This window comes from Theropithecus gelada, chromosome 3, assembly GCF_003255815.1.
Source record: "Theropithecus gelada isolate Dixy chromosome 3, Tgel_1.0, whole genome shotgun sequence".
In the NCBI taxonomy this organism is placed as follows: Eukaryota; Metazoa; Chordata; class Mammalia; order Primates; family Cercopithecidae; genus Theropithecus; species Theropithecus gelada.
In genome coordinates this window covers 26,613,056-26,638,952 of record NC_037670.1, presented here as the reverse complement: position 1 = coordinate 26,638,952, position 25,897 = coordinate 26,613,056, and the positions used below count along the sequence as shown (strand labels likewise).

The 25,897-nt window shown below is 46.6% G+C and overlaps 1 protein-coding gene across 1 annotated transcript in view; it reads left to right on the top strand.

Moving 5' to 3' along the window:
* DOP1B (DOP1 leucine zipper like protein B) overlaps positions 1-25,897 on the top strand; it is a 120,339-nt gene that overhangs the window by 41,005 nt on the left and 53,437 nt on the right. Inside the window, exons 5-13 of the mRNA XM_025380961.1 lie at positions 3,011-3,200; positions 6,810-6,908; positions 7,230-7,353; positions 9,682-9,791; positions 10,363-10,477; positions 15,340-15,460; positions 19,717-19,836; positions 22,126-22,228; positions 23,602-23,793. Coding sequence (XP_025236746.1) covers positions 3,011-3,200; positions 6,810-6,908; positions 7,230-7,353; positions 9,682-9,791; positions 10,363-10,477; positions 15,340-15,460; positions 19,717-19,836; positions 22,126-22,228; positions 23,602-23,793 — 1,174 coding nt within the window. The remainder of the gene's footprint in view (positions 1-3,010; positions 3,201-6,809; positions 6,909-7,229; positions 7,354-9,681; positions 9,792-10,362; positions 10,478-15,339; positions 15,461-19,716; positions 19,837-22,125; positions 22,229-23,601; positions 23,794-25,897) is intronic.

Genomic DNA, 25,897 nt, shown 5'->3' with positions numbered 1-25,897 from the left:
ACTAAGCCAGGAGAATCACTTGAACCCAGGAGGGAGAGGTTGCAGTGAGCAAAGATTGTGCCATTGCACTCCAGCCTGGGCAACAAGAGTGAAACTCCGTCTCAAAAAAAAATAAAAGTTTAGAGTTCTGGACTGTAAACTGCACACTAACACTGGAATTTAACAAGCCAGATGATCAGAGTAACTCTTGTTGAATAGGAAGTTATTTCATTTTTAACCCCAGTTATTTTGCTCTCTCATACCAAAGGTTTGTCATAATTGCTGTAGTTTCTACTGTGATGTCATTTAAATTGTTAGCATGCATCCATTTTTTTAAGAATAAAATGAGACTTAAAAAATAAAACTGGCTGGGCACAGTGGCTCACACCTGTAGTCCCAGCACTGAGAGGCCATGCAGGGCAGATCAGTTGAAGCCAAAAGTTCAAGACCAGCCTGAGCAGCATGATGAAACCCTGTCTACACATACAATACAAAACTTAGCCCAGTGTGGCAGCATGGGTCTGTAATCCCAGCTACTCAGAGGCTGAGGCGGGAAAATTGCTTGAGCCCAGGAGGTCAGGGCTGCAGTGAGCTGTGATTGCGCTACTGCACTCCAGCCTGGGTGACAGAATGAGACCCTGCCTCCAAAAAAAAAAAAAGATGTATTTCTTTAATAGAAAGCTAGTAGCCAGTTTTCAGAATATTGAAGAGATAGCATAGACAGCATTTCCCAAGCTTTTTGACAGTGGAACCCCTCTTTGGTAGAATATCTCTAGTGGCCAGTGTTCCATGGAACATACTTTGGGAATATGCAGTTCTAAGCAAAGGGGGACTGTGACACCAGAGTGTGTACATTATAGTATTTGTGATGATTTCAGAGCTGGGCAAAGACAATCTCTATTCGTTTACTCAACCTTTAATAGAAGACCAATCAATAACCTCAGCCACTAAATCACCCTGTGTACTTCCTCTGAACACTTAGCCATTACTTATGCCCCTTCGTTTTTTTTTTTTCCTAAGAAGAGGGTACCATGCATTATTTACTACAATATTTTACAAGACCCCAAAAAGTTCAGGCTAATTTTAAGGAGAACAAAATGCATTTTTAATATAACATGATGGTACATATTTTTGAAGGAAATACAAAAAAATTATCTGAGGGATTTTTCGAGTGCCAACCTGGAGTCAGACACTCAAATATGCACTGGGGCTGTGACAGCAAACAGAGCGGACCTACTAGTAATTGCAGGGGGCATGGCCCAAGCATTGGGTCTGTTCTCTTGGGCTGAGTTTTTTTTTTTTTCTCTCACTCTGTTGCCCAGGCTGGAGTGCAGTGATGCCATCTTGGCTCACTGCAACCTCCGCCTCCCGGCTTTGAGCAATTCTCCTGCCTCAGCCTCCCCAGTAGCTGGGATTACAGGCACCTGCCACCATGCCCGGCTAATTTTTGTATTTTTAGTAGAGACGAGATTTCACCATGTTGTCCAGGCTGGTCTCAAACTCCTGACCTCAGGTGATCCACTCGCCTCAGCCTCCCAAAGTGCTAGGATTACAGGTGTGAGCCACCGTACCCAGCCCAACTGTTTTTTGTTGTTTTTTTTTTTCCCCCGAGGGGACTCTCACTTCATTCTCACAACATCTCCACGAGGTCGAGGCTACCTCCCCTGTCTTTTAGCTGAGCATGGGCATGCACAGATGTTAGACTTGTCCGAGGTCCTGCAGCTAGGAGGCATCCCAGCCAGGATCTGGACACGGGAGGGCCCACTCTGGCAAGCTGGGTGAACCAACACATTCCCCTGGGTTGCTTTTTCTGTCATTGTTTTCTGTGGTCTTTGTGGATGGGAAGCATGTGAGAAACTGAATCCTTTCAGGCAATGAATCAGATCCTTCGTGGGGTGAAATCCCTGAGCGGGGGAATGTGCCTCTGCTGCTTGCTGGTAGATGCTGTCACCCAGCCTGCAGATTGTGTGCACTGTGGACAGGGAAGGGGCCGCAGTCAGCTGCAGGGACACCACCAAACAGACACAGGTCTGGCCTTGGTCAGTGTCAGTGGAAAAATGAGCCCTGATCCACTGGTGATGCTGCTTCTCTTAAACGACGCGTGAGAAGGTGCTGACTTTGTATCATGGGAGACCTAGGTAAAGATGAGAGGCGAACAAATGCCCGGCCTCAGTACAAGAGCCCCTGGGAGCAGGAGTCAGCACATGCAGGTGCGAACGATGCCCAGCCTCAGCACAAGAGGGCCTGGGAGCGGGAGTCAGGACATGCAGGTGTGAATGATGCCCGGCCTCAGCACAAGAGCCCCTGGGAGCGGGAGTCAGCACATGCAGGTGTGAATGATGCCCAGCCTCAGCACAAGAGCCCCTGGGAGCGGGAGTCAGGACATGCACGTGCGAACGATGCCTGGCCTCAGCACAAGAGCCCCTGGGAGCGGGAGTCAGCACATGCAGGTGCTATGGGCAGACTGAAAGGAAACAGGCTGATGGAATTTGCAGGGTCGTGGGAAGCCCCAGGCAGATTTGCCTCTAGCATTTCTAAAGGCAGATGTCACTTGGCACATTTTTGCCTGTGCTCAGGTTGGTGGCATCTAATTGCTTAAGTCATCAGTGTCCTCGACATATGCTTGTTTTTGATACACGAATGGCTTCTACTTTTCCGTGAAGTGGCTGACCTGCCCATCCCTCTTATGGTGGGACCTCCCTTCTGTGAGCACCTCGGCATCCGTGGCGCGGCCGGGGTGGGGATGGGTCTCTGCCCCGCCACGCACAACTGCTTAGACACTTCCCATTGGCCAGGACACCGTGCTGCCTAGTGACATTGGTTTTAGCAAATCCAGGGTCAGTGTGACAGCCAGCAGGTGGACACACACAGCAGGGTGAGAGATGGCAGCAGCTACCGGTGGTGAGGAAGGTGGGGCTTCCCCAGCCAGACGAATCCGCTGCGGTTCTTCATGCAGCTTTCACAGAGCAGTGTGTAGCAGGACTCAGGAAGAGGGGGTGAGCCCTTGAACCGTCTCCTCTCTCATCAACAGAACAGACGCTTTGCTCCTGAGACTATCGCTGGTGGTCGGCAAAGAGGTGTTTTACACCGCCCTCTGGGGGAGCGTCCTGGCCAGCCCGTCCATCCGCCTCCCCGCCTCAGTCTTCGTGGTGAACCACATCAGCAGGGACGCCCCCGGCCAGGAGCAGAAGTACATGCTGGGGACCGATCACCAACTCACGGTGAGTGCTGTGCTCCTCACAGGGCATGGGGAGGGGGCGACACGTGGGCACAGCATCCTCATGGGCAGGTTGTCACTGAAGCTACAAAGGGATATCTAGGAAAGGGAAGTGCACTACACTTGAGTCTGGGTAACGAATGGCTGAGAAGGAGGCCTCGTGCAGTTGAGGATGATGGTGGCTTTTTTTTTTTTTTTTTTTTTTTGAGACGGAGTCTTGCTCTGTCACCCAGGCTGGAGTGCGGTGGCCAGATCTCGGCTCACTGCAAGCTCCGCCTCCCGGGTTCACGCCATTCTCCTGCCTCAGCCTCCCGAGTAGCTGGGACTACAGGCGCCCGCCACCTCGCCCGGCTAGTTTTTTGTATTTTTTAGTAGAGACGGGGTTTCACGGTGTTAGCCAGGATGGGCTCGATCTCCTGACCTCGTGATCCGCCCGTCTCGGCCTCCCAAAGTGCTGGGATTACAGGCTTGAGCCACCGTGCCCGGCCGATGGTGGCTTTTTTAACATACGCATTAAGTTTTTGTTGTTGTTGTTTTGTTGTTTTGTTTTGAGACAGAGTCTCGCTCTGTCGCCCAGGCTAGGGTGCAGTGGCATAACCTCGACTCGCTACAACCTTCACCTCTCAGGTTCAAGCAATTCTCCTCTCTCAGCCTCCCGAGTAGCTGAGATTACAGGCACTTGCCACCATGCCCGGCTAATTTTTGTGTTTTTAGTAGAGATGGGGTTTCACCATGTTGGCCAGGATGGTCTTGAACTGCCTGCCTGGCGGCTGATCCACCCACCGTGGCCTCCCAAAGTGGCATTAAGATTTATACATTCAAATAAGTGTTCACACCCTCAGAGGTCCCTTCTGGAGGCCCCTGGCTTTGCAGAAATGTGCTTAGCTGCACACAGCGCTCAGAAGGCCTCTGCACGCACAGGGTCTGCCGCATTTTCGGGTCTTTGTTTCCTTCCCCTGTCCTGTGTCATGGGGGCCACTGCCCACTCACACGTGGCAACCCCCTCCTCCCTTGGCATCCTCCCCCTGCTCTCCTGTCTCCGTTGGCTGCTTTCAAATCTAAATTATCGGAGTTCGTCAGGTATCCATCTCCAGGCCCTTCAAGGGAAGCTTTCTTCCCTGGTAATGACATCCCTTCTGGTGCCCTTAGAAATGCTAACCTCCCAGATCCTTGTCTCTTTTCCCCAAACCTGCCTCTTGTGTTTTTATGGCTTGCTGTCTTTCGCTACCTGGTGGTGTTCCCACACTTTGATCTTAAAGTGTTTAGATTGAATTCGCAGGTGAGAAGGTCTGCAGCTGGGTGTAAATTACCCCTCTGAGTCCATTTCTCATTGCACAATGGGGGTTGTAGACCTGCCTCACAGGGTCTCTCTGAGGACAAGGTGGAAAAATGGATGAAAAGCGCCTCGCACAATGATCAGGACACAGGAGATCCCAATGAACACGTCCCTTTCCTGCCCTGTCAGTATCCCCTTTGTCTCTTTCTCTCCATCGTCTCGGCCTTGCTCTGGCTTATCTCTTACTCTTGGATCTGACTGGTTTATCCTCATCCTATTCTCGCCCCATCTAGTCCTTATCAACTGCTAAGAGATTTGGTTCTCCAAAGCCTAACTTTGCTCATATGCATCCTGTGCTTTAAAAATGTTTGACTTCCCGGCTGGGTGTGGTGACTCATGCCTGTAATCTCAGCACTTTGGGAGCCCGAGGCAGGTCAATCACCTGAGGTCAGGAGGTCAGCAGCAGCCGTGCCAACATGGTGAAACCCCACATTTATTAAAAATACAAAAATTAACCTGGGCGCAGTGGCTCACGCCTGTAATCCCAGCACTTTAGGAGGCCGAGGCGGGTGGATCACCTTAGGCCAAGAGTTCAAGACCATCCTGGCCAACATGGTGAAACCCCGTCTCTACTAAAAATACAAAAATTAGCCGGGTGTGGTGATGGGCGCCTGTAGTCCCAGCTACTCGGGAGGCTGAGACAAAGGAATCACTTGAACCTGGGAGGTGGAGGTTGCAGTGAGCTGAGATTGCACCACTGCACTCCAGCCTGGGCGTCAAAGCGAGACTCCATCTCAAAAACAAACAAACAAAATTAGCGGAGTGTGGTGGCAGGCACCTATAATCCCAGCTGCTCAGGTGTCTGAGACACGAGAATCGCTTGAACGCAGGAGGCGGAGGTTGCAGTGAGTCGAGATCACACCACTACACTCCAGCCTGAGTGACAGAGCAAGACCCTGTCTCAAAGAAAATAAAAAAAAAATAGCCGGGCGCGGTGGCCCACGCCTGTAATCCCAGCACTTTGGGAGGCTGAGGCGGGCAGATCACGAGGTCAGGAGATCGAGACCATCCTGGCTAACACGGTGAAACCCCGTCTCCACTAAAAATACAAAAAATTAGCCGGGCGTGGTGGCAGGTGTCTGTAGTCCCAGCTACTCGGGAGGCTGAGGCAGGAGAATGTCTTGAACCCGGGAGACGGAGCTTGCAGTGAGCCAAGATTACGCCATTGCACTCCAGCCTGGGCGACAGAGCAAGACTCCGTCTAAAAAAAAGAAAAAAGAAAAAAAAAAAAAATAGACCGGGCGCGGTGGCTCACGCCTGTAATCCCAGTACTTTGGGAGGCCGAGGCAGGCAGATCACAAGGTCAGGAGATCGAGACCATCCTGGCTAACACGGTGAAACCCCGTCTCTACCAAAAATACAAAAATTTAGCTGGGCGTGGTGGCAGGTGCCTATAGTTCCAGCTACTCCGGAGGCTGAGGCAGGAGAATGGCGTGAACCCGGGAGGCGGAGCTTGCAGTGAACTGAGATTGCGCCACTACACTCCAGCCTGGGTGACACAGCAAGATGCTGTCTCAAAAATAAAATAAGATAAAATAAGATAAAATAAAATAAAATAAATCTGACTTCCCATTGCCAACAGCTATAGTCCAAGCTCAAGAGCAGTCTAACCATCTGCTCCCAGCCACGACACCTCACACTTCCCTGCAGTCCCTGCGCTCCCACACAACTGCCACTGGGCCTGGCCTCACAGTGCCTTTACTCCCAGCCATTCCCTCCTGTCCCACTGGCTCTCGATTCCTGCCCTTCTTCGCAGTCTCAGTGTAGCTCCTTCCTGTCCTTCAAGCCCCGCTTTCCTGTGGAGCATCGTTGTTCTCTGCAGTTGAAAGAGCTCTCCTCTTCTGAACTCTGAGCATTTGTCTGTGGCTCTAATTTCTTATGCATCTCTAGTCTACCTATCTGTATTCAGAAAAGACACTCAAAATATCTACTGAATTGATCAGGAATTATTTTCCCATGTGTCTTCAGAGCTTTAGTTTACTCTAAGGTTCCTGTTGGATCCTTTCTGGGATTGTAGAATTTGAGATCATAGAACCTGGCCATCTGGTTCAAACCCCTCCGGCTCTCACGTGGAACAGTGAGGTCTGCAGCTGAACGTCTCTGATGTCACGCAGGCTGCCAGCCTCGAGAGCTAGAACCCACGCCCTCCTGACCTGCGGCTTCTGGTTCTCTTCTGAGTGATACAACACAGTTTCAAGATTCCCAGGAAAGGTTACTTTCATTTTTATGACCATAAAAAGTAGCCTGAAAATGCTAACATCATTTGATCGTTTACAGGTGAAATCTTTGTGTGCCTCCCTGTTGGACTCAAATGTTCTTGTGCAAAGAAATAATCTGGAAATCGTTCTGTTTTTCTTCCCATTTTATACCTGTCTGGTAAGTCATTTGTACTCTTCTGGTAAGTCACTGGTGTTTCCCAAGGGGTGGAATGTAGATTTCAAGCAGTTTTATCCTAAGAGGACAGCTCAGCCACTCATGGGCGTTATTTGCTGATAGCCAGTGAAAAGTCCTTGTTCATTTTTGCAGGGATAGCGTTTTCATTGCACGTATTGAATAGCTTCTTTCCATAGGTAATGTGTAAGGAACCAGCCCTTTTTGAGATTGAGCTTGGTAGACCAGCAAGGAAGGCTGCATGTCAAAAAGTCACCAATCTCCCCTATCGTTCCCTTGTAGTAAATTTCTCTGTCCTTCTAATAGGATTCCAATGAGAGAGCCATTCCCCTCCTCAGATCTGACATCGTGCGCATTCTCTCAGCTGCCACCCAGACACTACTGAGAAGGGACATGTCCCTGAACAGAAGACTGTATGCATGGTTACTAGGTACTGAGCAGTATGCACCCTTTTAAAGTCAAAGTTAATGTGAAACCTTTTAGTGCTGACTTCTGGGATAAGATTTGGTCTTGGTGATGTATCCCTGAATCATGAAGTATGGAAAGATACCACAATGACTAAATACGGCACTGATCAGTTGAGGTCTGCTGCCTACATATAGCTTGGTTATTTTGCAGTTGTTTTTTTTTGTTTGTTTTTTAAAAGGGGAAATAATAAGTGGGATTTTTAAAATGCCAACCGAATTCCATTTTAAGAGCTTGAAATACCACCAAAACATGGTAGCAAAACCTTATTCAAGTAGAAGCCTGTTGCTATGGAGAAGTTTCATGGGATGAGGGTGTATCATGGAGAAAACTTACAAATATTGTGGAAGATATGTAAATAAAGGAGGAGGTTTCATGTAAGTGGAAATGTTTTGGGAGACATTTGGATAACTTTGGAGATCACGAGAGCCCCAGGGCCATGTTTCTGTGTGTCAGAGTGTGTGGACTGCCTCTAAATTTGTTGGCAAAGGGCCCTTGACTGTTGGTTGGAAGGCCTCCCAGGGACAGAGTCTAGGAAATTGCAACTTAAAAGATAACACATTCATGAATTTTCTAAAGTCCCATATTCACGCACCTAAGAAAAGGTGGTATGCAGAATGATTGTGACAGGACTTTACAGCTCTGATTAACTCTCAATATTTAGATCTTTTTTTTCCTTTTTGAGATGGAGTTTCACCTCATCGCTCAGGCCGGAGTGCAGTGGTGCAATCTGGGCTAATTGCAACCTCCGCCTCCCAGGTTCAAGTGATTCCCATGCCTCAGCCTCCCAAGTAGCTGGGATTTCAGGCACCCACCACCCCGGCCGAGTAGTTTTTGTATTTTTAGTAGAGATGGGATTTCACCCTGTTGGCCAGGCTGGTCTTGGACTCCTGACCTCAGGCGATCTGCCCACCTCTACCTCCCAAAGTGCTGGGATTACACGCCACTGCACTCAGCCTAGCATTGAGATCTTTGATCAAAGATCTGTACCAAAGATCTTACCAAAGTCAAGAAGTCCTCTTCAGTCCTTCTTCCTTCTCTTCTCCCTAGTTATAAAACCTTTAAAAGTCGGCCGGGCGCGGTGGCTCAAGCCTGTAATCCCAGCACTTTGGGAGGCCGAGACGGGCGGATCACGAGGTCGGGAGATCGAGACCATCCTGGCTAACACGGTGAAACCCCGTCTCTACTAAAAAAATACAAAAAACTAGCCGGGCGAGGTGGCGGGCGCCTGTAGTCCCAGCTACTCAGGAGGCTGAGGCAGGAGAATGGCGTGAACCCGGGAGGCGGAGCTTGCAGTGAACTGAGATCCGGCCACTGCACTCCAGCCTGGGCAACAGAGCGAGACTCCGTCTCAAAAAAAAAAAAAAACCTTTAAAAGTCATTGCATGGAAGCTTACTAAGGATTTTAAGAAGACTATTTATCAGCTCTTTAAGGACTTGTATGTAAAGGATGATTTTGTTAAATGCACAGCTCTGCTCTTACGGGACTTGATATGCTATGTGGAGGGCACTGGACCTGACCACAGCGCCAACTCTGACTCACTTAGTTGCGGCCCCAGGAGCCCCATATTCTTTGCCCGTACCATGAGGATGCACTTCCTCGCCCTGAGAATCTCGCAGACTTATCCAAGGCTCCAGCTATTGGGGGCATGTGCATGAGAATACCTTGATCTCACATAATGCTGGACAAAAAAACACTGGTTTTAAAAAATGATCCTCAGGCAGGCCTGGTGGCTCATGCCTGTAAAATCCCAGCACTTTGGGAGGCTGAGGCAGGTGGATCACTTGCCGTCAGGAGTTCAAGACCAGCATGGCCAACATGGTGAAACCCCATCTCTACTAAAAAATACAAGTGATTCTCCTGCCTCAGCCTCCCAAGTAGCTGGGATTACTGGTGTGCGCCACTACACCCGACTAATTTTTTTTGTATTTTTAGTAGAGATGGGGTTTCATCATGTTGGCCAGGCTGGTTTCGAACTCCTGACCTCAGGTGATCCGCCCACCTTGGCCTCCCAAAGTACTGGGATTACAGGCATGAGCCACGCGCCTGGCTAACAGGATGAATTCTTAGAACAAACTAAACTGATACCCATTGAGATGGAATTCTGCCTGTCTGATCATTAGCCACACCCCTGTCAGAAGAAGAAAATCTGACTTGGTCTTTCTAGATCTGATTCTGGTTTTCCGTCCGAGGAATATATTTTTAAAAATATTGGAGCATGAGACTTTTGCACGATATGATGTCCTTTAGAAACATAGCTCTCTTTACAGCTCGGTGCTTGTTCTTTTATAGGCTCAGACATTAAAGGAAATACCGTTGTGCCAGAATCTGAAATCTCAAATTCTTATGAAGATCAGTCGTCTTATTTTTTTGAAAAATACTCCAAGGATCTTTTAGTTGAGGTAAAGGAGCATTTCTGGAAAGTTCAGGGCATCCCTGGTGACGATTCTCTGGTGGATTTCTTTTTTTTTTTTTTTTTTTTTTTGAGACGGAGTCTCGCTCTGTCACCCGGGCTGGAGTGTAGTGGCCGGATCTCAGCTCACTGCAAGCTCCGCCTCCCGGGTTTACGCCATTCTCCTGCCTCAGCCTCCCGAGTAGCTGGGACTACAGGCGCCCGCCACTTCGCCCGGCTAGTTTTTTGTATATTTTAGTAGAGATGGGGTTTCACCGTGTTAGCCAGGATGGTCTCGATCTCCTGACCTCGTGATCCGCCCGTCTCGGCCTCCCAAAGTGCTGGGATTACAGGCTTGAGCCACCGTGCCCGGCCCTCCGGTGGATTTCTTTGGGAGGCTTCCACGCAGGCAGTGAGCATGTTCCTTGACCCCTGGTTTGGGGAACTGCAGTGTATTTGTTGCATGCTGGGTGACTGGTTTGCTTTCTGTCCCAGAGTATTTAACAATTAAAATAGCCAGTAATGTTGTTACACTTCATGATATACGATATTCTAATATGTGGCTTTTTTAAAATAAATAGGGTCTGGCTGAGATATTGCATCAGAAGTTCATAGATGCCGACGTGGAGGAACGCCATCATGCATACCTGAAGCCTTTTCGCGTCCTCATCAGTCTGCTTGACAAGCCAGAGATAGGTAATGTTAGAAATGCTGCTACAATCCTATGCCGAATACAGATTGCCTGTTTTCAGGGAACTACAACACGGTGAGATACAACCGAAGTGTTATTTTGAATATACTTTAATCTTTGGAATTTCAGAACTTTGAAGTTATGTTATATGGTTCAATGATCAGATCTGTGGTCACTTAAAAGTTTTGCATGGCTGGGCGCAGTGGCTCATGCCTGTAATCCTAGCACTTTGGAAAGTGGAGGAAGGAAGATCAGTTGAGCTCATGGATTTGAGACCAGCCTGGGTAACATGGCTGAAAAGCCATGTTGAAAAAACCCATCTCTACAAAAAAATACAAAAAAAATTAGCCAGGCATGGTGGTGCTTCCCTGTAGTCCCAGCTACCAAGTGGCAGAGGTGGGAAGACCACCTGAGCCCAGGGGGTCGAGGCTGCAGTGGGCCGTGATTGCACCACGGCCCTCTAGCCTGGGTGACAGAGTGAGACCCTGTCTGAAAAAAACGTTTTGCACAATAATTTGAACATTTTTGTTAGGAAAATACCTTTGAGCTCCTATAGTGTCTACAGAACACCTGTGGTATTTCCTTTTTAAGACTGTTTCTGCAATGTCATACTTAAAATGAGCTTCGGTTTGATTTTCAATTAAGTAGGGGACCTCCTCTATCTTTTTGCCTTGGGATCCTGGGCAAGCCACTTCTTTTCGCTGTGTAGAGTAAAAACATTTTCACTGTAAAATGAGGGGGGGTGAACTAGACTCTGGTCACCAAAGGGTCACCTCTTAGAGACTATGATCCTATTAGCATAGGTTGAGAAAAGTGACCACCTGTCACTATTTATTTATTTATGAATGAATGAATGAATGAATGATTGAATAGCAGAGTCTCACTCTCTTGCCCAGGCTGGAGCGCAGTGGTGCAATCTTGGCTCACTGAAACCTCCGTCTCCTGGGTTCAAGCAATTCTCCTGCCTCAGCTTCCCCAGTAGCTGGGTTTACAGGCATGTACCACCACGCCTGGCTAATTTTTGTATTTTCGGTAGAGATGGGGTTTCATCATCTTGGCCAAGCTGGTCTCAAACTCCTGACCTCAAGTGATCTGCCTGCCTCGGCCTCCCAAAGTGCTGGGATTACAGGTGTGAGCCACCGCCCCGGCCCTCTCCCTCACTTTAAAAAGAAATCTGTGGCCAGGTGCGGTGGCTTATGCCTGTAGTCCCAGCACTTTGGGAGGCTGAGACGGGCAGATCACAAGGTCAGGAGATCAAGACCATCCGGGCTAACATGGTGAAACTCCGTCTCTACTAAAAATACAAAAAATTAGCTGGGTGTGTTGGCGGGCGCCCGTAGTCCCCGCTACTCTGGAGGCTGAGGCAGGAGAATGGCGTGAACCCAGGAGGCGGAGCTTGCAGTCAGCCAGGATTGCACCACTGCAGTCCAACCTGGGTGACAGAGCGAGAGTCTGTCTCAAATAAGTGAGTGAGTGAATGAAAGAATGAATGAATGAATGAATGAATGAATAAATGAATGAATGAAATTTGTGGCTGGGCATGGTGGCTCATGCCTGTAATCCCAGCACTTTGGGAGGCCAAGGCAGGTGGATCACAAGTTCAGGAGTTTGAGACCAGCCTGGCCAAGATGGTGAAACCCCATCTCTACTAAAAATACAAAAATTAGCTAGGCATGGTGGCGCGTGCCTGTAGTCCCAGCTACTTGGAAGGCTGAGGCAACAGAATCGCTTGAACCAGGGAGGTGGAGGTTGCAGTGAGCCAAGATCGCGCCACTGCACTCTAGCCTGGCGACAGAGCGAGACTCCATTCAAAAAGAAAAGAAATTTGCGGCCAGGTATGGTGGCTCATGCCTGTAATCCCAGCACTTTGGGAAGCTGAGGCAGGTAGATCACCTGAGGTCAGGAGTTCAAGACCAGCCTGGCCAACATAGTGAAACCCCATCCCTACTAAAAATACAAAAATTAGCCAGGCATGGTGGCGCACACCTGTAATCCCAGCTACTTGGGAGGCTGAGGCAGGAGAATCGCTTGAACCCAGGAGGTGGAAGTTGCAGTGAGCTGAGATCGTGCCATTGCGCTCCAACCTGGGCAACAGAGTGAGACTCTGTCTCAAAAAAAAAAAGAAATTTGCTACCATATCAGTTCACTTTAAGGTCTACATCTGCTTATGTGAGCCCTATCCCAGGGAAAAGATCCCATCTCTTCCATTGGATTGCAAGCCTAAGAATGTCATTTCAGTGCTCCAGGTGTACCTGCCTCCTGGTAGCTGTTTGCAGAGAATAAGAAAGCTGAGGGCTGGCTGAGTACAGTGGCTCACGCCTGTAATCCCAGCACTTTGGAAGGCCGAGGTGGGCCTCACTTGAGGTGAGGAGTTCGAGACCAGCCTGGCCAATATAGTGAAACCCCATCTCTACTAAAAATAGAAAAATTATCCAGGCATGGTGGTGCATGCCTGTAATCCCAGCTACTCAGGAGGCTGAGGCAGGAGAATCGCTTGAATCTGGGAGGCAGAGGTTGCAGTGAGCCGAGTTCACGCCACTACGCTCCAGCCTGAGTGACAGAGCAAGACTCCATTAAAAAAAAAAAAAAAAAAAGAGCTGAGAGCTTTAGTGAAGTGGCCTCTCTCTGGCCTTGGGATGGAGACCCTTCGCTTATCCATTCAAAAGCACAGAGCATCTGCCGTGTGACAAGAACGGTGCCAGCTCTAGGGGAACAAAAGGGGAGAAGCTTCTTGTGAAGTTACAGGGAAGGGGAGACTCCATGTTTTCCTGGAGTGTTTTCACTGTTCATTAATAATAACCATGGCTGACATTTTTTGAGCAATTATTTTGTGCCAAGTGATTTGCATACATCCTTTTATATCTGTCTGCACACACACCCCCGTCCCTCCAGCAACCCCAAGATGGGTGCTCCCACTATGCCCATTTTATAGATAGATAGACTAAGGTTGAGCAGGAGTAGGTCATTTGCCCAGGGCCAGTCAGGAGCCTAAGCTCAGTTTGTCAGCACCCCCTGATGCTTACCTGATTGCACTCAGAGAAGCCCTACCCGAGATGTTTGCTTGTGTCCCCACGTGAACTTTATTCCAAGAGTTGTGCAGCTCTCGTCGTTCTTAACCAAGGCCCAAGTATGAAGCATTTGTTCTTCCAGGCTCTGCCCCTGATGTGCTGCCTCAGGGTGTCTGCACTTTGTTCGGATTCCTCTTCCCATCTCCCCGCTCCTACCTCAAACCAAATAGATTTTCCTGCTAGTGTAAAGTAACTGCAGCTCTGAAAAATCATGATTTAGTCCAAAAAGTGGAACAATTATATAAATGTATTGGGAGCTTGCTGTGTAACTTCAGGGAAGTATTAAAAGAAGAAAATATAACTTAGCATTCTGGAGATGTGTGTTTTATGTCAAAACCATGCACCTTGGTGAGCCAAGTAAATGTTGCTGCTAACTTGGGCTCCAGGTCATATTTTCTGGAAGCAAATGAATATCATGCTCCTGCCCAGTCGTAACAGTCGCTTAATTTACTCTTTCTAATTTTTTAGCTGTCTGCAAGAAATCACACTGAGGAGGCAAAGGAGGTGGTTATATAGAACTAGAAGGCACAGGACAGCCGTTCAGTCTTGTCCATGCTTTTTGTGGCTGGGCTTTAGCCATACCTCATTTCCTCCTCTGTCAATCAAGGCCACAAAATTGCCTTCATTTTTGTAACAGGCATTTAGCATTCTTATGCTATAGATAAAATACACAGGAAGCCAAGGCCGTGTGCGGTGGCTCACACCTGTAATCCCAGCACTTTGGGAGGCCGAGGCGGGCAGATCACCTGAGGTTGAGAGTTTGAGACCAACATGGCAAAACCCCACCTCTACTAAAAATATAAAAATTATCTGGGCGTGGTGGCACACACCTGTAATCCCAGCTACTTGGGTGGCTAAGGCGGGAGAATTTCTTGAACCTGGGAGGTGGCAGTTGCAGTGAACTGAAATCACGCCACTGCACTCCAGCCTGGGCAACAGAGCAAGACTCTGTCTCCAAAAAAAAAATAAATAAATAATTCTATCTTAAAAAAAAATACACAGGAAACTTAGCATGAAAATAGTTCTCTCAGAGACACATCTTTTGGTTTTGTGAAAAAAAAGTGTAAAAGATTGGATTTATTTGCTTTTTTGCCAGTGTTGACAGAGCTTTCGTTTTCTCTGAATTGATTGCGTATTTCCTCCTCTGGATACATGGGTAAGAAGTCAGGCCCTCAGCTGCCTGAGGGTTGCGGTTTGCAGAGCAGAAATGCCCTGTCCATCCCCTGCCTGGTTGCAGTGAAGCTTCTCTAACGTGCAGCTGGTCCAGTTCTCTTGTGCCGTCTTTCTCAGCATTTCAGGATGGGCATCATTTCTTTTGTGTTGCTCCAGCTCATGACTAAAGGAATTGAAGAAGTTGCCCTGCTCTCTGGATATTTCTGTTGAGTAATGTCCCTGACCAGCAGTTTATGCACACTTAACACACGTTGTCTGCGCTCTGCTTTCATCTAGCAGAGTCTGCCTTGGGCAAGTTACTTAACCTCTCTGTGCTTCCATCTTCTTACGTGTAATCAGCAGTACAGGATCTGTCCAGATGGCTGTTACGAGGGTTTAATACGTTAATAGATGTAAAATGCGTAGAAGGGTGTCTGGCACATAGGAAGTTCTATAAAAATGTTGGCTATCTTCATGAATGTTGTTTCCCCAGCTAAAGTTGTCACCACTAAAGTTAAGTTTCTGTATATTTTAGACTATATAAATTGTATGCACAGGTTTACTGTATATATGTCTTATGTATATGTCACTTACTGATTTAAAAGGGATTGTTAATCTGTCTCTGACCATCTTCCTTCTAATTGCAGGGCCTCAGGTGGTTGGGAATTTGTTTCTCGAAGTCATCAGGGCCTTTTATTCTTACTGCAGAGATGCCCTTGGTTCTGATCTTAAACTTAGCTACACCCAGAGTGGAAATTCGCTGATAAGGTATGAGTTTGGCCTTTAACATCACACATCTCTTTCCCTCCCCGGTACTATGATTTTTTTTTTCCTCTCTTGCTTACTATAAATTGTGAAGTAGTAGAGAAAGTGGAGATGCAGCAGGTGAGACCCTTGGTTAAAATAATCAATGCCTTGAAGTCAGTCAATGGGAATTGACTGTTCCCTGCTGAGTACTGTGAAGAGTTTAAAGGGAGTTTGATGTAGTCTTTCCCCCAGCCTGGAATGACAGGTATTTATTGATTTTTTGATAAGTATGAAGTGTATTTTTGATGAAGTATGAAACAATGAAATGTATGTATTGATCAAGTATGAAACTCATTTAACAAAGGCAACTTGATCTAGTATACCCAAGTGGTGAGTTACAGGATGGAGAGAAGAGGGAAAATGGAGGGGAGTGTGCCTGGCAAGTGGAAAGGGGATGTGAGTCTTCAGGACAGGAGTCTGGGGTGTGTTGGGGGAGATTGGGGGAGACCCAGGCAGGGCACCGGAGGGCACAGGCTCCATTGCCCCAGAGGCAGAGTGAGTGATGTTTGGAAGACAGCAGGCACATCGGCCTCAGGTGCACAGTTACACACAAACCCTGTTTTGTTTGTTTAGTTTGTTCCTTTTAAGGGGATACAACCTTTTCTTTTTTGCTTTACTCTTAATGTAATTTCCTTCTGCCTGAACTAGCATTGGGTACATTGAAAATTTAAATCAATTATCCTGTTTTTCTGGTTTATTAGTTATAAGTGTACCAAGAGTTCTTAGTGTTTGCTTTTTTCTCCCAGAATGAAAGCGGTTTATTGTTTTTCTGAATATGAAAGTAATACATGTTCATTGTCGAATTTACTGATATTTGAAAGATCAAGAAAAAGGTGTCACCCATAATCCTAGCACCCTTCAGAGAAAACCATAAAACATTTTTACCTCTTTCTAGACTTCTACTACATATATAAATACATAGATGCCTGTCTTTTATTTTAAAGGTAGAATTACACCAGTTATTTAGTTGCTTGGGGTTTTCCTTTTGTTTCCTTGTTGTTGGTTTGTTTGTTTGGTTTTGAGACAGGGTCGCCCAGGCTGTAGTGCAGTGGCGTGAACATGGCTCACTGCAGCCTCAGTCTCCTGGGCTCAAGCAGTCCTCATGCCTCAGCCCCTTAAGTAGCTGGGACTACAGACATGCACCAGCATGCCTGGCTAATATATATATATAAAAATATATATGTGTGTATATATAAATATATAAATATATATGTGTATATATATAAATATATATGTGTATATATAAATATATGTATATATAAATATATGTGTATATATAAATATATATGTATATATAAATATATAAAATATATATGTATACATATAAATATATAAGTATATAAGTATATATAAATACATATGTGTATATATAAATATATGTAAGTATATATGTGTATATATATAAATGTGTGTTTGTGTGTGTGTGTGTGTACATATATATATTGCAGTGAGCCATCTTGGCTCACTGCAACCTCCACCCCCTGGGCTCAAGCAATTCTCCTGACTCAGCCTCCCGAGTAGCTGGGATTACAGATGCCCACTACCATATCTGGCTAATTTTAATGTTTTTAGTAGAGACAGAGTTTTGCCATGTTTGCCAGGCTGATCTCCCTCTCTCTCTCTCTCTCTCTCTCTCTATATATATATATATATATATATGTTTGTTTGTTTGTTTGTTTGAGAGATGGGGTTTCACCATGTTGCCCAGGCTGCTCTCAAACTCCTGAGCTCAAGCAATCCGCCCACCTCAGCTTTTCAAAGTGTTAGGATTATAGGTGTGAGCCACTGTGCCTGGCACTCTCTGGAGTGTCACTCTCCAGCATGACAAGGTCTCACTCTGTCTCCCAGGCTGGAGCACAGTGGCACCATCAAAGGTCACTGAAGCCTTGAACTCCTGGGCTCAAGTGATCCTCACACCTCAGCTTCCCAAATAGCCAAGATAATAGGCACACACCACCACACCTGGCTAATTTTTAATTTTTCTGTAGAGACGAGGTCTTGCTGTGTTGCACAGGCTGGTCTTGAATTCCTGGCCTCAAGCAGTCCTCCTGCCTCAGCCTCCCTAACTGCTGGGATTACAGGTGTGAGCCACCGTGCCTGGCCACTGCTTGTTTTTTTGAAATGCAAGTTGTAAGTAGCTCTACACTGTTCTCCTATGGGATTAGTTGCCTTGGATTTTTTTTGTTAAGGATTTATCATTTATTTAAGGCCAAGTGCAATGGCTCACACCTGTAATTTCAGCACTTTGGGAGGCCAAGGCAGGCAGATCACTTGAGGTCAGGAGTTCAAGACCAGCCTGGCCAACGTGACACAACCTGGTCTCTACAAAAAAAAAAAAATACAAAGATTAGCCAGGCGCGGTGGCACATGCCTATAGGCCTAGCTACTTGGGAGGCTGAGGCACGAGAATCCCTTGAACCCGGGAGGTGGAGGCTGCAGTGACCCAAGATCGCAGCACTACACTCCAGCCTCAGCGACAGAGGAACACTTCATCTCAAAGAATAAATAAAAATAATAAATCCTGACTGACCAATTTTTTGTTGATTGACTTTTAGACAGTTTCTGCTTTTTCAGTTTTATTTGCTTGTTTGCTTTTGAGATGGAGTCTTGGTCTGTTGCCCAGGCTGGAGTGCAGTGATGCGGTCTTGGCTCACTGCAACCTCCACCTCCCGGGTTCAAGTGATTCTCCTGCCTCAGCCTCCTGAGTAACTGGGATTAGAGGCACCTGCCACCATGCCCAGCTAATTTTTTGTATTTTTAGTAGAGATGGGGTTTCACCATGTTGGCCAGGCTGATCTCAAACTCCTGACCTCATGATCTGCCTGCCTCAGCCTCTCAAAGTGCTGGGATTACAGGCGTCAGCCACCGTGTGTGGTCTGTTTGTTTTTTAGACGGAGTCTTACTCTGTCACCCAGGCTGGAGTGCAATGGCACCATCTTGGCTCACTGCAACCTCCACCTCCTAGGCTCAAGTAATTCTCTTGCCTCAGCCTCCTGAGTAGCTGCGATTACAGATGCCCACTACCATATCTGGCTAATTTTTATGTTTTTAGTAGAGACAGAGTTTTGCCATGTTTGCCAGGCTGATCTCAAACTCTTGACCTCAAATGATCCGCCTGCCTCGGCCTCCCAAAGTGCTGGGATTACAGGTGTGAACTACTGCACTCGGCCTTTTTCAGTATTTTTTAATGGCCTTTTAGTGGTGCACTTCTGCACACATCTATGTACCTATGCAGGGATTTTGGTAGGATAAATTTCTTGAATAAATTTCCTGAGCCATAGAAGATAAACATTTAAGGCTGGGCTCTGTGGCTCATGCCTGTAACCCAGCACTTTGGGAGGCTGAGGCGGGTGGATCACTTGAGGTCAGGAGGTTGAGACCAGCCTGGCCAACATGGTGAAACTCCGTCTCTATTAAAATACAAAACTTAGCTGAACGTGGTGGTGCACATCTGTAATCCATCCCAGCTACTCCGGAGGCTGAGGCAAGAGAATCGCTTGAACCTGGGAGGCACAGATGGCAGTAAGCCAAGATCGTTCCACTGCACTCCAGCCTAGGAAACAGTGAGACTCTGTCTCAAAAAAAAAAAAAGAAGATAAACATTTAAAATCTTGGCTAAATTTCCCTGCTGAATATCCGTGTACCATGTTATTCCACCAGTAGAGTATAGACTAAAACTGATTTTCTGTACAAATTCTTTTTACAGTAGCTCTGAAATTATTGTTGTTATTATTATTATTATTATTTTGAGACAGAGTCTCACTCTGTCACCCAGGCTGGAGTGCAGTGGCGCAATCTCAGCTCACTGCAACCTCCGCCTCCCAGGTTCAAGCGATTCTCCCACTTCAGCCTCCCGAGTACCTGGGATTACAGGTATCCGCCATCATGCCCTGCTAATTTTTGTATTTTTGTAGAGACAGTGTTTCACCATGTTGACCCAGCTGATCCACCCACCTCAGCCTCCCAAAGTGCTGTGATTACAGGTGTAAGCCACCGCACCTGGTCCTGAAATTTAAGAGACTGCATCAATATAAATATTGTTTAGGATGGCATTATGCAAACACATTATAAGAACAGTAGTATTTTCATTTTTATCAGGATGTGTCAGCTCTAGAAATAAGTTGCAGATGGTGAAATCGATTACAGTTTTTTGGACACTTTTTGTAATTCAGGATTTTTTTTATAGATGTATTTATTCATGTCCTCCCCTTTTACAGTGCAATCAAGGAAAACAGAAATGCCTCTGAGATTGTCAAAACGGTAAATTTGCTGATCACTTCTCTAAGCACAGACTTTCTCTGGGATTATATGACAAGGTGTTTTGAGGAATGCTTTAGGTAAGTATGCAGTTCGAGAATACAGAATATTTAGGAAGGATGAGAGGGTTTAACGATTTTGTAGCTGCTTAGAACGTCAGATTATATATAAGTAGCTGAAGCTGAGTAGTCTTTCTTAGTTGAGTTTTACAATTCAACTAAAACAGGATTGGAAAGAATTCACTTAAGATTCTAGCAGAATAAAAACATCTCCAATAAGAAGGTTCACATAATCTTTGCCTTGTAGTTCTGAAGCTGCTTTAAAAATCTAACTTTAGAAAATCCTCCGTGCATTTTCTGGTTACATTCATGAAATCAGCTTTCCTCTCCTGGCTGCCTGATCTGTTGAAAGCAGCTTAGTTTTGTGGCTTTGTGACTGGATAGAGCATTTTTTTAAATCTTCAGTTTTCTTACATTTTTACTGAAATTAATGTATGACTGGTCAGATAAAAGCATTTCTGTTTTAAGCTATTATAATCAACTTTACCATCTCTTTTAACCGGGTGAATTGCTCCACCTCTAAATTGTCTGCCGTGGCGTACCCCGGGAACACCGAGCTTTCCTGGAGAGGCCTTTCCCATGCCATTTTCTTTATGGGAGGAATAAGGTCACGTCGCAAACCCTGTTTTGTCCTGTGAGGCATGCTGTAAAACTTATTTCTTGTTCATCTCCACTATAATGCTCTTGGCTGTCTTAGAGTCTTACTTCTCAGCTGCTACCAGTATGCTTTTCTGTCCAAATAAGCTCACAACCCTGGGATGAACAAGTTAATTGCAATTAGATCCACAGGCAACAGCAAGGCCTTATTTTATTGAGGTTAGAGTATGCTTTGGTCAGCCTGGCTGTTATGTTATGTTATGTTATGTTATGTTATGTTATGTTATGTTATGTTTTATGACAGTGTCTCTCTCTGTCACCCAGACTGGAGTTCACTGGCACAATTCCAGCTCACTGCAACCTCTGCCTCCCAGGTTCAAGCGATCCTCCCATCTCAGCCTCCCAAATAGCTGGGACTACAGGCACAGCCTCCCAAGTAGCTGCAACTACAGGCGCCTGCCACCACACCTAGCTAATTTTTGTATTTTTAGTAGAGACGGGGTTTCACCATGTTGGCCAGGCTGGTCCCAAACTCCTGACCTCAAGTGATCCACCCGACGTGGCCTCCCAAAGTGCTGGGATTACAGGCATGAGCCACCAAATCCGGCTATCCTGGTTATTTTTTTTTTAAAAAAGAATAAAATGTTTCTACCCAGATAGAGCTGACTCTCCACCTTTGCAACATTTTGTCCTCCTTTCATCCCAGAGTTAATCACTGTCCTGAGATTAATGTCTGTCTTCAGTATAACATGGCTTTGCTGTTGCCTGTGGATCCTATTACAGTTAATTTATTCATCCCAGGGTTTATGAGATGAAAAGCAATAGATACTTTTTAACTTATCCATTTATCTAGTAGCCTGTTTATATAAAAAGAAGTCTTGAATTTCAGTTTAAGATAAGCAACTAACAATAGTTGATTGGTGGGGTTACACTTCTCTACAGAAGCTGAAGCATTCTAGGCAACTCAGGTGCTGATAAACTCCTGGTATTACTTGGAGAGTAGTCCCAGGCCACCTCCTACAGCAGGGCGAACAGCCGTGTAGACTGTGGTGTTCTCCAGCCCAGCCTCGTTCCCTTGGATTGCGCCTTTGGGCTTGGATTGGGGACCTGGGATTACATCTGTCGACAGCACCCCATGTCTCCTGGGTATGGGACTACACATGTGTGAATCGGTAGAATTCAAGTCAGAGGGAACCTGTTTGGACACCAACAGATTCAGGACACTTATTGACACTTCTCCATGTTAGATACTTTTAGTCACCAAAATTTAGTTACGAGAACTACAAAAGCTGTCTTACTTTCGTTAGGTTTGAAGTAGAATAACGTTACTGGAAATTGTAAGAAATGCTTGGACTTACTGCAGGAAGAATTATTTATTTTTATTATTATTTTTTTTTGAGACAGGTTCTTGCTCTGTCACCCAGGCTGGAGTGCAGTGGTGCGATGTTGGCTCACTGCAACCTCTGCCTCCCAGGTTCAAGCAATTCTCATGCCTCAGCCTCCGGAGTAGCTAGGACTACAGGCGTGGGCCACCATACCTGGCTAATTTTTTTGTACTTTAGTAAAGATGGGGTTTCACCATGTTGCCCAAGCTGGTCTCAGACTCCTGAGCTCAGACAATCTGCTCATCTCAGCCTCCTAAAGTGCTAGGATTACAGTTGTGAGCCTCCACGCCTGGCCCAAGAATTGATTTTTCTTTGCTGTGACTTATAGACCAGTGAAGCAGCATTACAGTGTGAGGAACAGCGTCAGCCCTCCCCCGACGGTGTCGGAGCTCTGCACCCTCCTGGTCTTCCTGCTGGATGTCATTCCCTTGGTGAGTGCTGGGGAAGAGACGGCTCAACACCCACTATTGTTTACATTCTTACTGGTGGTGATGGCCTGCTTTATCAACCTCACATTACTGAAAATGTTTTACATAAATAGGCAACACTGTTTTGATGTTTGTTTTGGCATAAAAGATACAGCTAGATGTAATCTCTTATATTTTTAATGTCTTATTTAAAAGGGGCTATGACTTTTGGGCCAGTTGTAAGTGGGCAAAGCTGAAGTTAGGTCAACCAGCTGATGAACTGGGTATCATTCCCGTACTGCAGTTATTTTAGGGGAAGAGTCAATATGTTTCCTAGTTAAATTTGTGCTGTTGGCTAATTTTCTCAAAGGAAACTAATTTCCTTAATATAGAAACGTACCAATTTTATTTTCTATTAGAAAGTGTAAAGCCACTTGCGAGGAGAGGAGTAACATCCTTGACTTGTCTAGATCAAGTTGAAATACCGAGCCTAGCTCTGTGGTATGCGCTTGTAATTCCCAGCTACTCAGGAGGCTGGGACAGGAGGATTGCTTGAGCCCAGGAGTTTGAGACCAGCCTGGACAGCATAACATGATCCAGTCTCAAACAAAAACAATAGAAATGTTCTTTTCTCTCTCTCTTTGTGTGTGTGTGTGTGTGTGTGTGTGTGTGTGTGTGTGTGTGTGGGAGTTTTGCTCTTGTTGCCCAGGCTGGAGTGCAATGGCATGATCTCAGCTCACTGCAACCTCCACCTCCGGGTTTCAAGTGAGTCTCCTGCCTCAGCCTCCCAGGTAGCTGGATTACAGGCACCCGCCACCACGCCCAGCTAATTTTTTGTATTTTTAGTAGAGACAGGGTTTCACCATATTGGCTGAGCTAGTCTCGAACTCCTGACCTCAGGTGATCCACCCGCCTCGGCCTCCCAAAGTGCTGGGTTTACAGATGTGAGCCACCATGCCCAGCCTCTTTTCTCTTTTTGAGATAGGGCCTCACTGTCACCCAGGCTGGAGTGCAGTGGCATGATCTCAGCTCACTGTAGCCTCATCCTCCCAGGCTCAAGCAGTCCTCCCACCTCAGCCTCCCAAGTGTCTGAGACCACAGACATGTGCCGCCACATCTGGCTTATTTTAGTATTTTTTGTAGAGATGGGGTCTCACTGTATTGCCCAGGCTAGTCTCGAACTCCTGAGCTCAAGCAATCTCCCTGCGTCAGCCTCCCAAGGTGCTGGCTGGGATTATAGGCATGAGCTACTGCGCCTAGTCTTCTTTTGTTTTCTGATTTGAAAATTAATGTGAAATTTATGCCCTAAAAAATTGAATTAGATGCCATTTTGAGATGCGTTGTTTTTCTGATTGTAAACCAGCAATGTGGGGTTAACCCATGTGTTTATTTCACAGGAACTGTACTCTGAGGTGCAAACCCAGTATCTCCCTCAGGTGCTCGGCTGCCTGGTGCAGCCTCTTGCTGAGGACACGGAGGCCTTAAGTTTACCTGAACTCACGCATGCCTTGAAGACGTGTTTCAAGGTGCTCAGCAAAGTCCAGATGCCGCCTTCCTACCTCGACACAGAGTCCACCAGCGGAACCTCGGTGTGTGCTCTGAGGGGCGGAAATGGTTCTGGGGGCTAAAAGCAGCTTATGCCTTCATGGGAGTAGAAAGTCTTTAGGGTTGGTTAAGATAGGAATAAACACTAGAAGATACCCAGGTGATATGTCAAATATGCTTGTAAAACTCTCACTTGAAAAAGTTTTAGCACCTGGCATGGTGCCGTCACTCACACCTGTAATACTAACACTTCCGGAGGCTGGGGCAGGAGGATTGCTTGAGCCCAGGAGTTCGAGACTGGCCTGGGCAACACAGCAAGACCTCATCTCTCTACAAAATAAAAATTAGGCCAAGTACAGTGACCCACACCTGTAATCCCAGCACTTTGGGAAGCCGAGGCGGGTGGATCTCCTGAAGTCAGGAATTCAAGATCAGCCTGACCAACATGGCAAAACCCCATCTCTACTAAAAATACAACAATTAGCCAGGCATGATGGCATGTGCCTATAGTCCCAGTTACTCCAGAGGCTGAGGTAGGAGAATTGCTTGAACCCGGGAGGCGGAGGTTGCAGTGAGCCATCATGCCACTGCACTTCAGCCTGGGCGACAGAGCGAGACTCCGTCTCAAAAAAAATAAAAAATAAATAAATAAAAATTAGTCATGGTGGTGTTCACCTGTAGTTCCATCTACTCAGGAGGTTGAGGTGGGAGCATCGCTTGAGCCCAAGAGGTTGAGGCTGCAGTGAGCCATGATTGCACGGCTGCACTCCAACCTGAGTAAGAGCAAGACCCTGTCTCTACAAAAAAAAAATTTAAGTTTTAGCACTCTTTGTTTCACCCATTCTCATGCTACTTGCCTGCTCTGTAACTGCAGTTAATGGTTAGATATAGTTAATAACTATGTAGCTACAGTTGATGGGCTAGTTATAACTAGCCTTGCAGACTGTTTCATGTGTGTGTTTGTAGTGTGTGATTTTGGTTATTTCAAATATAAGCGAGATGAGGTACTGGATTAGTTTGCTGGGGCTGCCATAATAAAGTACCACAGACCGAGTGGCTTCAACAACAGGTGTTTGTTTTCTCATGGTTCCGAAGGCCAGGGTCTGACGGGAAGGTGTCAGCAAGGTTGGCACCTCCTGAGCGCACTGGGGAGAAAGAGTCTGTCTCGTGCGTCCCCCGAGCTTCTGGTGGTTTGCTGGCAGTATTCAGCATTCCTCGGCTTGTCAAAGCGTCACCCCAGTCTCTACCTTTATGTTCACTTGGCCGTCAACCTGTGTGCATATCTGTCTCTATGTCCAGATCTTTCCTTTTTATAAGGACACCAATCCTACTGGATTTGGGCCCATCCTAATGATCTCATCTTTTTTTTTTTTTTTTTTTTGAGATGGAGTCTCGCTCTGTCGCCCAGGCTGGAGTGCAGTGGCCAGATCTCGGCTCACTGCAAGCTCCGCCTCCCGGGTTCACGCCATTCTCCTACCTCAGTCTCCCGAGTAGCTGGGACTACAAGCACCCGCCACCTCGCCCGGCTAGTTTTTTTGTATTTTTTAGTAGAGACGGGGTTTCACCGTGTTAGCCACGATGGTCTCGATCTCCTGACCTCGTGATCCGCCCGTCTCGGCCTCCCAAAGTGCTGGGATTACAGGTTTGAGCCACCGCGCCCGGCCCTAATGATCTCATCTTAATTGGATCATCTGCAAAGACTCTGTTTTCAAATTAAGGTACATTCACCGGTACTGGGAGTTAGGACTTCAACATCGTTTTAAAGATAACATAACATACACTGTTCTCTAACTTGCTTTACTTTTTTTTTTTTTTTTGAGGCAGAGTCTCTCTCTGTCACCTAGACTGGCGTGCAGTGGTGTGATTTTGGCTCACTGCAACCTCCACCTCATGGGTTCAAGCAATTCTGCCTCCGCCTCCTGAGTAGCTGGGATTACAGGCACCCACCACCATGCCTGGCTAATGTTTTGTATTTTTAGTATTGACGGTGTTTTACCATGTTGGCCAGGTTGGTCTCAAACTCCTGACCTCAAATGATCCACCTGCCTCGGCCTCCCAAAGGGTTGGGATTACAGGCATGAGCCACCACTCCTGACCTTATTTTATTTCTTCATACCTTTACTTTACCCTCAGCTCAGTTTCCTCATT